A 13,093-nucleotide genomic window follows, 5' to 3' on the forward strand; every position below is an offset into this window, starting at 1 on the left:
TAGCAATCCGGTCATGAAAGCCAAGTAATACGACACAGAAGTCATCACTATGACCACAAATTTTTCAAATAAGTTACCTGTAGGCAATTTGGCTGGTCAGGTCGTCATGGGGGACACTATATCCTTACCAGGCTATACAGGTTCCATGTTCGACGTTTTTAATATAACTCATTAATGCACTGTCTTATTTGAAGACAGCGTCATGGCCGTATTTTAAAAATAATATCCGTCTCAGTTAGTGAAGGTTTTACTGGATCATTTGAAGTTGGATGTTTTAATCATATTCTGGCTAGAAATGTGTTCATTTACCAGCAATAAACTCGGAATTTATTCGTCTAATTAACAGGTTGACACCTTTACAATATTCTGCTACATCTTCCATACTTCCAGCAGCACAAATTCAGTTGTCACCTGTACTTTTACTGTTTTTTCTTTTCTCATATAACTAAATTTATTATTCGAATTCTTTTTGATTTTTGACATGAATAACAATATCCACAAAACAGATATTCTGTCATTGATAAAAACTGTTAAAAATTGATATACTGCACAGTATTAAGTAAAACGGCTATTGCTCCTCTAAAGGTCTTGAGGTCCTAGTCAAGAATGGACCAGAAAATTACTTCTATTTTCGTATTGTGTTGTGATTTCACAATAATGAAATATTTAGTTAAGCTAATGATAGCAATAATCTACCCCCAATAGGTTACAAGCGTTTCATATTTGTGTGTTATGGGAACAAATTCTCGTAAAGCAGTGAACTGCCGTTTTAAACATCGGATTAAAGAAATACAACTGTGCTTTACGCGTATGAGCTTGTTCCAAAAGCAATGGCATTGTCAATTTTTACTTACTACGAACACAGCAGGGAAATAACATACTCGACCACATTTTCCTCGCAGGAAGACGGTTCATAACTGCTCTCGTTCTTTGAATTAATCTTTTTTTACAACAAAATGTTAGAAATCTAAATTGGAACACAAGAAGCGATTCTTTCGATTGTTGGATTCAAGTTTCAGCAAGTATCTGGACGTAACATGTTGTTGTTTTTTTTTTTTTTTTTTTTTTTTTTTTTTTTTTTTTTTTTTTTTGCAAGTTGTTTTACGTCGCACCGACACAGATAGGTCTTATGGCGACGATGGGACAGGAAAGGGCTAGGAGTGGGAAGGAAGCGGCCGTGGCCTTAATTAAGGTACAGCCCCAGCATTTGCCTGGTGTGAAAATGGGAAACCACGGAAAACCATCTTCAGGGCTGCCGACAGTGGGATTCGAACTCACTATCTCCCGAATAGTGGATACTGGCCGCACTTAAGCGACTGCAGCTATCGAGCTCGGTGTAACATGTGTCAATCGGTATTATATTTCAAGGTACATTATACTTTAAATTTGATAAATACAGTAACACAGATTTTTTTTAAATGTATAGGCCTATCAACGTACAATAAAATGCTACACAGGATACCAAACCAACAGCTTTTTTCAACATAATGTTTAGCAGGGAGGTTTTCCTTTTTCATCGAGGAAACCGCATCATTAAAAAATTAACCATGGGACCATTATAATCATATTGAAAATGATTTAACTACGCATACTATATACATAAATATCTCAAATGTGCCACAATGATCTCCATCATATATGACTAATATTCTACGTGTCTGAAGGAGAATTTTCTTCCTTTAGTGCCGAAACGTGTTCCTGTATTTTCTCAGAATTCCGTCCTTATCCGACTATTTTTGGAAACGACCTATCACATATAGACCTACCAAACAATTTCAAATTATGTGATAATAAACACTAAGGGGATATTGTTGTACATGAAGATATTGTTGAAGTGCCACGGGAGTCCGTGTCTCACACGAAGAAAAGTCTAATTCTGGGTTCTAGTAGATGAATCAGTCAATGACCGTAATCAAATAAATGAGTGGTTTAAGACGCACAACGAACCCAGCTACCAAAATGAATCAAGAAAAAGAGCTTCGTTTAGATGCCGCGCGCAATCTTCGAACGTTTGTCGATAGACGGTTTGGTAGCCTCAATATAATATTTCACCACTGGATATTTTTGGAAACAAAAACTGATTAACAGAAAATGAGCGTTCTAGGAATTATTCAAGACAAGAAACTGATACAAGTGCCTGTTGAAGAACGAAATAACTGTTAAAATATCTACCAGTTTTGAATGTGATTTCAGATCGAACACAGGAGCCTAAATTGAGAGGTCGATCAACTTCTGTATCCAAACCTGAACAAGAGTATGAACTCTGAATATTAGTAGTACGGTACCGTAACACTTTTAATAATGAAAACATGACACAAAAGAAAATTCACACATGATACAATGCACCATACTATGACCTAACAAAATGTTTATTGCAGAAAATCATAGTTCTATGAAGGCTATATAGGTTTGAACAACTACATATGTTGGGTTTACTTACTTAACTCGCAAATATTTTTCTAAACTTAATTCAACTTGGCGAATATGACTGAACAAACACCAATTTGAAAAGAGTTGAGACTAAACCAAATTCGTACATGTACAGCCTTCATATACACCGGGAATATAAAAACCTTCGATTTGAAAAGAGCTGACATACCAACACAAAAAAAAAAAAATTTAGCAGCCTTCATAAAACCATAAATGTAAGTTATTTCCAGGAAATGCAGTAGAACTTACCTCCTCCTCCAGCGTTTGTGATGGTCACCCAGAAGTCAATGGTCTTCTCTGGCCCCAGCTCTTCGTAGTCCCACTTCTTCTTCACTCTCACAGCACCATTAGGTTCCACAGTGACCCACGGATTCTCGTCCCTAATCTTGAAAGTCTCTCGTTCGGTTTCCTTCTCCAGTTGGAAAACAATTCTTCCTTCAGTCTCGCCATCTGCTTCCGTGAACTCGATACGTTTCGTAGGTCTAACCGCGCGTGTGACACGTCGTTTCGAGATGCGATGTGCTTGAGGAGGCTCTTCCTCCACTGCAGGTGGCAGCATTGGCGAGTTGAACTGTAGCCACACCTGAGCGGGCACTTTCGAGGTGCGGCTCGGTGTCCGTAAGTCATGAGCTTCAACTGTGATTTCATATTCCATATCCTCCCCGGCCTCCAAGGGTGGATCACCGGCTAAGAGCAGGTCTCCCGTCTGAGGTACGATCACTACCAGGTTACTAGGTACAGCAAGACGATACGCCACTTTGTCCCCATCAGCATCGGTTGCTGTCACTGCACCAATGGCTGAGAATCGTCGCCACACCATATTAGTGTTCGTCGAGTTATCATACTGATCACTGCCGAGGGTGAAGCGATACACTTTCTTGGTGAACACGGGACTGTTGTCATTCTCATCTAAAACACTGATTTTCACTTTCGTAAGAGCTTTGTCAATACCGTGTCCATCGGCAGCTTGTACAGTAAGGGTGTACGCTGGAGTTCGCTCCCTGTCTAGAGGCCTGGCTGTCACTAGTCTTACTCCTGAATCCCACACGACTCCGGGCGTGGAAGTGCTAGTTATATTGTCCTCTTCCGTATTGTCGATCAACGCAAACGCTCCACCTTCATTGCCGCCAACGATGGCATATTTCACAGGAAGACCACCAACTCCGACACCTACAGCTTGTAGTGCCGGTAAACCTTTGACTTTTGTCCCAGACGGGGCATTTTCTGAGACGGTTCCTCCATCGTAGAGATCCTGCTGAAAGCGAAGCATATCTCGACGATCCAACACGTACAGCTGGAGTGTATGCGTCGCCGTACTGTTGGGGGTTTCTTCCAAAACTACTAAGTTGACAGGCCTGTTGACTAGTGGACTGAGATCTGATGTAGTCATCACCAGTCCATCTTGGAGTACAGTAAAAAATTGCGAGAAGCCGGTTTCCAACAAGCGATAGCCCCCACCATCAAACTTCTTAATGCTATAACCCGGATATATATCGTGAGGAATAACAGCGATACTTCGTCTGATGGCCAGGCCTGCCGCGGCCACTCGAGGACTCCACAGGGTGGCCAGGGTCGCCACAAGGGCGAGCGCTAGCCCCTGCATTGTTTCTGGGTTTCTTGGGCGCTCAGAACATTGGCCTCAGACCTGAAACACAAAGCAGAAAAATACTTCAGAATTGGTCAGATTAAACTACTCTCATTTTCAACTCAATGGCAAGAACAAATGTTAAAAATTATGTAGACAACACACTGGGCAGAATCGGAAGTACTGGACAGAGGGTGCCTTCATGCAGGAATTACAGGAATAATGTGGCTCACAAGTAGACGGTGTTAAATGATAGAAGGCTATACATTGACGCTAAGAACAAAGAATCTCAGTTATTTAGTATTCAAGTGTATAGAAAGAACAGTCAAGACATTGGTATTTCACCCACAGGTTCAATGGTGCTTAGAGATACAGTGCACTATCACATGCTCAATATGGCTTCAACTGCGGCGTCCAATCTCTTTAAGGGCAAGTGGACATATTCCTGGCAATTTTCCGGCACATATCTTCATTAATCTCACCGTACAACTGCAGAATTCCGGCACTCATTTCCATAACTATTTCGGCATTAAGGGAAAGAGTTTCTCTTGAAAACAGTTCCACAGAAAAATATCACGAGAATGCATGCATGACCTATTTTTCGTTTTCGTTTGGTGACGAAAAACACTCGTATGCGACGTGGCTTACCAAAATGGAATATCTAAACGATTTTTAGTGGAGACTCTTCTAAGCTTTTAACATATAAAGATAGATCATTGCTGCTTACCGACCATGGCTACGAAATGCAAAGTGCAAGTATAATTGCACGACCATAGGTCTGTCATGTCTTCGAGGTTGACACCAGAGGTACTTCTGAAGCCTGTGATAACTGGGTGGGAAGGGCCGAGGGAATATAAACGGTGGCTGGTATGCGTGGACGTTGAAGGGGTGGAAGGAGTACCTTCGGATGCAGGGCTGTTTTGTCGTCTCTTATGTAAAATATGGCATGTTAGACTGATCTGAAGTTAAATAGGTGATATGAGAAATGTACTACTGAGCATAAAAATAATAAATAATGCATACAAATGCATGAGAACTATAACGAACTCATACGAAGTCCTCATGCACGAGAGCGTTTTAAGGGAGACAACATAATCTGCTTGATGGTACTGTGGGTAACGGCGGAACACGATCACAAAACAACCGAATATTGTTCTCAGAAAATCCAGCACAGAGAGCTCCTGATTACATAAGCAGGAAGAACAAAAACTTTATCTGCAGGCATACACATATGTTAACAGGTCAGGTGCATAATTAACAGTGTAAAAATAAGATCTCGAAGTTTATAGACAGATTAATTCCATTTGTATTATTGCCAAAGAGATAGTGTAATGAATTCTATTTTCATTTTATGAGATGCTATTTCTTAAGATTGTTTAAGTATATTCACTAAAGAAAATCCCTAGACATATTTTGAAGTCTGTTAGGAGCACTGGGAGATCTATGTCGCGGTTTCTGAGTAAGTCATTAAACGTACTACACATTGTTACTAATGGGAAATATTTATGAATTAATATGTTGGATAAGGGGTTGTAAAAGTACGTCCGGTTACGCAAGTTAGATTTGCTTACGTTAAAATTTATCCTGGCTAGTAGATCACCACTATCTATGCATTGGCTTATATTTTTCAGTTTGTATTTTTCCTGTTTTTCATTATGATTTTTGTCTTCTTTATTTTTATGCTCCGGATTTATTCCTTGAGCTTTGCTTTCCATCTCCATTATACGCTCTCCAAATCTGTTAATTATCTTAGTTATCGTTGATTTTATAATATAATAGCATATTTCTCTTATTACTCCGTAATTTTTGTGGTTAAGTATAAGAGAGGGCCACGAACCCTAATTTCGTCAGTGCTAAAGTCAAAATAAGCCTGCCAGTTGAGTTCAGACGGGCAACGCCCCACCGCCTGAACTACTCAGCCTGGCAATAGGTAAGAACATCCGACGAGAAATCGGAAGGTAGTGAGTTCGGATCCCACGGGTGTCCGGCTGGCCACTATTGTTCTGCACTTAACGTATTTTCGATAATATATACTGAACACGACCTAATGTGCTGAAAGTTTAGTTTGAATAAATAAAACATACTTCTACGTTTCATGAATACTATGTCTACGTTTTGTGAACACGACGACACTGTTTTAATGGCCATATAAATTCATATTTTACTACATTTTATCGCTGTCATATTTGACCAAAAACATGGTATAAAAGCATTGGTTATATTGTAATTGTTTTAGAGGCATTCTCGAAGCAGGCCTATTATTTACATGTGTTGTGCCGATAATGCCGGTGATTTTGTATGCTTTAGTTTGTTTATTTTGGGTTTCCTTTCCTAAGAAATATTTAGTCGTTAAAGGAAGTTTTAAAATACAATATTTGTGTCTTTATAAAGTGGCCAAGTTAGGGCTCTTGGACCTCTCTTCCACTTAACCACATACAATGTTTAGACTTTTACGACATTAATAAATATCACGGTAATCAATTTCGCGAGCAATAAGTTGTCAAAATAGAAAGAATAAAAGGATGTGAAGAATGTTGCCAATTTGCTGCTTGTCTTCTAAGCAGAATTTGGACAATATTTAATTTCTTTTGCGTAATATTTCCAAGTGGTTATGTAATATTTTGGTAGTCTTAGGACAAAAGTCCATGCATATATGCATATATTTCCAAAGTTTTAGGTCACAGAAATCCAAGCCCTAATCATCATCATTGCCGGGCTGAGTGGCTCAGGCGCTGGCCTTCTGACCCTAACTTGGCAGGTTCGATTCTGGCTCAGTACGGTGGTATTTGAAGGTGCTCAAATGCGGCACCCTCGTGTCGGTAGATTTCCTGGCACGCAAAAGAACTCCTGCGGGACTAAATTCCGGCATCTCCGCGTCTCCGAAAACCGTCAGAAAGTAGTTAGTGGGACGTAAAATCAATAGCATTATTATTATAATCATCATCATTTACCCCACACTTGATCTAGCAGAGAGAAATATAATTAGAACTTAGACCGTGAGAAGGTCTGTTTGAGAAGAATATTTGACTGTAAAACACTTTATCAGGAGAGTAAATCTTCTCTGCATAATTCTTATTCAGTCTCCTCCTACAGCTACTCCCACATCCACGATCTGTTCTCTTTAACATGCATACAGTATTTCTGGCCATGTTCTCTACTGTGAACACACCAGTCTAACAGCCATATATCCTTTCGTAATAATCTCCAGGCATCTGTAATTTCAGCTGGAGCTGCATAAAGCGTGTTAATTTCCACTAAGTCCGCTTCGTTGTTATGGAAGAGCCGACCTAAATGAGCACAGGCGGTACATTTTCATTACAAACGTTGGTCCCTCGGTCGGTGTTTGTTGCGTGAGATTTCACCCAGGTATTCTAATCTGAAATACACCAGTGGAGGTAAACTTTTATGAGAATTCTTTATTAAAATTATTTATACAGTCAGTCCAGAAAACGAGACTGAAGTGAACGAACACGCACGAAACACAACAGAACAGAACAGCGCCTTCTCATGAGATCCGTATCGAGCCAGAGCGTGCGTCACGCGTACACGCCGCCGCGCCGTGCGTATTGATCTGCGAGGCGAGGGCTAGGAGTACTGCTACCTCCCAAACTTTGCCAACCTTCTTCTTACAGCATGTTCATAACACAGCTGTAAGTTTGGCGTGACCAATGTTTAATAGGTACGTGTCTCTTGAAGCGCCTTTCGAACTAACCACTGAAGTAGGGAGAGATTCTTTCCCTCTGACCTTCCAGGGAGCGCGTTGAATCTGAATAGTTTAGAAGTGAAATTAGTTTATTATTCCTTCTTTTGTTTTGTATTAGTCAACCACTTTGGCATACTTGTACTTGTCATTTGTTTTCTCCATGGTTTACTTGATCATTTTTCTGTATTCAATGTATGCCTCCTAATCCCGTTTCTTGACAAGGGGTCAGGAATTAAATAAGATGAAATTAGACTTTTCAAAGGTAAAAAATTGAGTATATCCTCCTAATTCAATACATTACATAATTCCATCATTACGTGGAGTAATCAAATTCAAACATGTTTCGGCTCGTTTGAGCCATCTTCAGTGAGGAAAAAGGGATTTACATAATACAAGCTAAAAAACATAACGAAGGAACAAATTAAAAAAACAAAAGAGAGACATGACGGAAACAAAATTAGCACAATATACAATATTCATATCATTATGTGGAGCAAAAAACAACTTGCTGCGATAAAATACAGTGAAAACAGGGGTTAATACAAAACATAATTGAAACTTAAAACTGTGTTAACCTAAGAAGAAAAGAAATAAAAACAAATTATACAGAAAGAAATGAACAATAAGTGCACATAGTGAAGTTGAGGACCTCTTAGTTTACAAAATATTGGTTTTGTAACATTTCAAAAAAGGATGAAATCACTGTGTTGAAAATTCAGGCCGAAAGTCTGTCTTTGTGGAAACACTTTCACACTTTGTAAAGTGAAAACCGTCAATACGGAATGATTCTAATATTTTAGCATATAATTTCATAACATGACATGTTTTACAGCCGGATGCCCCACGGAAGAAGCAATGATCTTCCGAGCCCTACTTGGCAGATTCGATCCCGAATCAGTCCGGTGGTGCTCAAATGCCAGAACTTTGTATCGACAGATTCATATACTCGCATGTGAAAGAACCCTGCGGAACAAAATTCCGGTACTTAGGCGTTTCCAATAACCATAAAAGAAGTAAGGCTTAAAACCAATAACATTATTACAGTTGTAAGAATGTCTGGCTCCACAGCTGAGTGATCAGCGTCTTGGCCTTCGGTCCTCAAGTTCGATTTTAGCTGAATCGAGGACTTTAATGGTTCATTCTCTTGGCGCGGAGACTGAGTGTTTGTGCTGTCTTCAACATCCTTGCAACTCATACACCACCCACAGTCTCCAGCACATTAACACGCAGTTTCCAATACAATACAGATACCATCCACCCTCGTCGGAGGGTCTGTCTTACAAGGGCTGAACCAAGCTAGTAATAGCAACACGGAATTAATTATAAAAACACTACTTAGCGCAGATCAATAGCAGCTGAAGAGACAGTGCACACGTCAATCAGCGTAATGGCATTGTTGATTAGTTAAGTAAGAATGGGAAAAGCAAGTAAATGGAAGGCTATTCTGGCTTCGTATATCCTCTTACCACCAGTCTCAAAAGAAAACAAAATGGAGACCTGAAAAGAAGGCATGGGGAAACAAATGGGCTAAAACAGCGCGTAACTGCTCATGAATCTGCAACGCATAAACCCGATATTTTGCTTGGAATGGCAACTATACAAGTGGCAACGGAAGCAAAACATGAGAGCAAAAAACTTTTTGAATGATATAACGCAACAATGCGATACTTCCAAGTTCACCTCGTCGTCTTAACGGCAATAGCTGTCGACAGTAGTTCACGAGAGTAAATGGAAAAAGATAACAGTGAGAATGTAGACAGCGGGGAGTGAAAAAGACGAAGAAAGATTCTGACATCGCGTCACGCCACGCCACAGAAGATGATGAACACGGATAACTCAAGCTGTTATGTCTCGACACAAAACGTTTCTGCAACTGCAAAGAAAACCTTGAACCTTGTGTGTTACCATGGTCAACATCGAGATAATATAAGAGAGATATACTAGTGTTATCTACCACTAGAGCAGCGCATTTAATTATCGTCTGTACATTGCTCAGAATTTGAGAAGAATGGCATTTCGGTATTGGTCATGTTCACAGTAACAAGAAGATGCATTTTTTAAGTTTTCCGTAATTTATGTCTGTCTGTCTGTACGCCCACCACGAGAAAACGGCTGAAGAAAATTTAATGAAAATCGGTATGTAAAAGTCGGGGAATAAGTCACTATAATCTAGGCTAAAAATAAGTTTATTCAAGCTGAATGAAACGGTAGTTCAAGGGAAGGCCTAAACTTTAATTCTCAAATATTTATGTTATTAGTGGTCCTATCGATAAATACTACTACATAACTAAAGTTATATAGTACTAAATTTCCGATCATTCATGTCTTATAATTTTTTTACCGTACCGGCTATGGTTACAGAGATATTCATGAATTTGCATTTTAGTTGTTAAATGCACATCACGGCCGAGCCACGAAAACATGGGTAAACATAATTTTATGAAAATCGGTATGTAAAGTCGGGGAATAAGTAACTACAGTCTACGCTACAAATAATTTTATCCACCCTGGTTGAAATGGACTTTAGGGGAAGGCGACTAAAATTTAATTTTTAATTATCTATGTTACTGGTCCTATCAAAAATACTACATAATATAAGTTACAGAGAGTACAATTTCCGATCATTTATGTCTTATTCAGTTTTACCGTACTATGATAAGATTGGTGGTGGTGGTGGTGGTGGTGGTGGTGGTGATTATTGTTTTAAGAGGAAGAGAAAGACAAAGGCCACGAAGGGCATGATAACTAAAGACTCCGTAGGTCTCCATACGTAACACTGTCGGGGTCAGAAAGGGACAAGAGTTGACCAAGGGAGGTCGGATAGGATAGATGAAAGTGAGGAGTCTGGTACAAGTGGAAGCAATGTCAGGACTCAGCTAAGAACCCCACTGTCACCCACCCAAGTTCAGAGCCCCTGCCGCCACATTATTTAGTCGCCTCTTACAACAGACAGGGGATACCGTTCTACCGCCCCCACCCGCACTCAACATACAGTGCATTTTTATCATCCCAGGAACCAGAGGTGTATAAAGCCATTGTCAAATTCTTAAAAGACACCGATTTAAGATTATAATGTTTGACGTGTTACAACATAGGAAAAAAATAACTGAACGTATTATAGTCGAAGTGTTGAAATTTCTTCTTTTCTCTCTCTCTTTTTCTGTGTGGTTTTCTTCCTGTAAGGACTAAGAACTATAAAAATTACGAAATCATAGTACAATATTATGGAAGATCGATACGTGTGTATGTATTCTAAGTATACTGTATATTTACTGTTTATACTCGTATTTTGTATTCCAATGTTTTTTTTTTTTTTTTTTTTTGGCTAGTTTCTTTACGTCGCACCGACACAGATAGATCTTATGGCGACGATGGAACAGGGAAGGGTTAGGAGTGGGAAGGAAGCGGCCGTGGCCTTAATTAATGTACAGCCCCAGCATTTGCCTGGTGTGAAAATGGGAAACCAAGGAAAATCATTTTCAGGGCTGCCGACAGTGGGGTTCGAAACTACTATCTCCCGAATACTGGATACTGGCCGAACTTAAGCGACTGCAGCTATCGAGCTCGGTCCAATGTATTAGTAGTTGGCTGTTTGGTCTGGTATTTAAAGCCAATAAAGAAAAAAATGTACCCTCCCAAAAATGGTCTAATAGGTTGAAAGTAGATTTCAATAGAACAGTTTTTACGAATAGGTCTACTGTCTGAGAAACCTTAATGCCTGTAGCAAAGTGCATTGTTATAATTGTACCGGGGGTACACCTTCTCCGACCCGTTGAACTGCGCGCCTTCTAGAAGGCCATCTGTGTGGTGAATCTTAAACTAACTTATTGAACTCAAGATACATGGACCTTTAACCATTAGATGTCTCTACTATCGACCTATGTGCCCCCTCTGGCGGGATTACGGACAATTAATTTTTAAGGGATGTTTCAATTTTCAATGTTTGTAAACCTTAAATTTTGTAGTTTTTTTATGTGCTAAGGTTGTCAACACTCCTACGGCTTTCTTCTTCCTTAAGTTATTAACCAATCAGGAATTTTTCGCATATTTCTCTAGCTCTGGAACTTTTCCCCTCTGAGATGCTATAAAAGCTGGGCGATTTCGAGTCGTATTGTCATCTTCACCGGAAAGCCCAGCTACTCAAGGTAATGGCAGAAATTTCTTAACATGTGATAGCTGCAGGCAGATAACCTGAGGAGAAGGTTTCAAACGTCATTGATTAATGTAAGGTTCTAAAATCACTGTTAAAATGTAAACTTTCGGCAAGTCTGAGGACTTTGTTCAAATCCGAAAACATGTAATTTAGGGGATAAAGAGTGGTCACCCTCTGTTAATTCCCATTCAACTTGGTATGGAGTGACTAAGCTTTTCTATACCCTCTAAATTCTTCACAATGCTTTGGTACTTAATATTTCTCATTAATAGTCACCCCTCTGTAGTATAGGCATAGCCTCTGCAACTTCGGGCTATAAGTCCATTTATGATTTTAAGTGTTTATCTAAAAGGAGTGCAAGTGTGTCTCCTGCTAACCTTTTGTTCATGGCCGATCTTCTTGAACCTTTTATTTTTGCATTAAGGCTATTTGTATGGGCACTCATTGCCCCCGTTTAAAGTGTAATTACTGATAGACAAATATGTAAACGACTGTTGAGTAGAAGTGACTGTAAACACAGTATTTCAAGTTTATCAGGCGTAATTCTGTAAGAAGCTTGTACCTCTGAGAGGCTGGACTCTAGTAAATTTCGGCGCTCGTCTCCTAGAATGTGAGTGGAGCCAAAATGCTCTTGTAAAATAGTGTACCTTCAGAGCCACAATGGTCATCCCTGATTTATGATCTTGTTGATAATTCTATCCAGTTCTTGTACCTGTTTTTTTCCATGGCTAAATGGTCATGCTCTGGTCATTTCCCTGTCCACCCATTCACACCGGCACCTTCTTACACCTCTCTGGTCCAGAATATTTCGGTAACAAAAATAATTTGACTTTATTATTCCACCCTATTCCAACAGTGAGTGCAGAAAAACCATGCGGGAAATAACACTAATGCCTGTTGCTCATGGTAAAAATTTCCTTCAAATATATTGTACAATAATTTAATTTTATAACATTTATGTTGCTCACGGTCAAATTCAAGGTTTATAAAACCTTTCATAGAATAGGACATGTTCTATCCCGTAAAATTAATTTTACGAAGCGAACTAATTAGCGAAGCTGACACGGCGTGAGAAGATCGTGAAGCTCCTTTGTAAACATCACGGCGGTGGTAAACATAAACAAACTTCTAAAATGGCAGGATCCGGGTGGACTAAGGGAGCTGCTAGTGTTTGTGTGAGGTTAAAACGCCAACGTAACACAACAGAAATGCAAGAAAGGAG

General features: G+C 39.5%; 1 protein-coding gene across 1 annotated transcript; it reads right to left on the reverse strand.

Moving 5' to 3' along the window:
- Positions 1–2,650: 2,650 nt before the first annotated feature.
- On the reverse strand, positions 2,651–4,033 carry LOC136877783 (neural-cadherin). The gene has a single exon (XM_067151989.1). The coding sequence runs from the start codon at positions 4,031–4,033 to the stop codon at positions 2,651–2,653; it is 1,383 nt and encodes a 460-aa protein (XP_067008090.1).
- Between the last annotated feature and the right edge of the window lie 9,060 nt (positions 4,034–13,093).

The sequence above is a fragment of the Anabrus simplex genome, chromosome 7, assembly GCF_040414725.1.
Source record: "Anabrus simplex isolate iqAnaSimp1 chromosome 7, ASM4041472v1, whole genome shotgun sequence".
Lineage (NCBI taxonomy): Eukaryota > Metazoa > Arthropoda > Insecta > Orthoptera > Tettigoniidae > Anabrus > Anabrus simplex.

Coding starts and splice junctions, on each gene's coding strand:
- LOC136877783 (XM_067151989.1), bottom strand. CDS start 4,033: ATGCAGGGGCTAGCGCTCGCCCTTGTGGCGACCCTGGCCACCCTGTGG.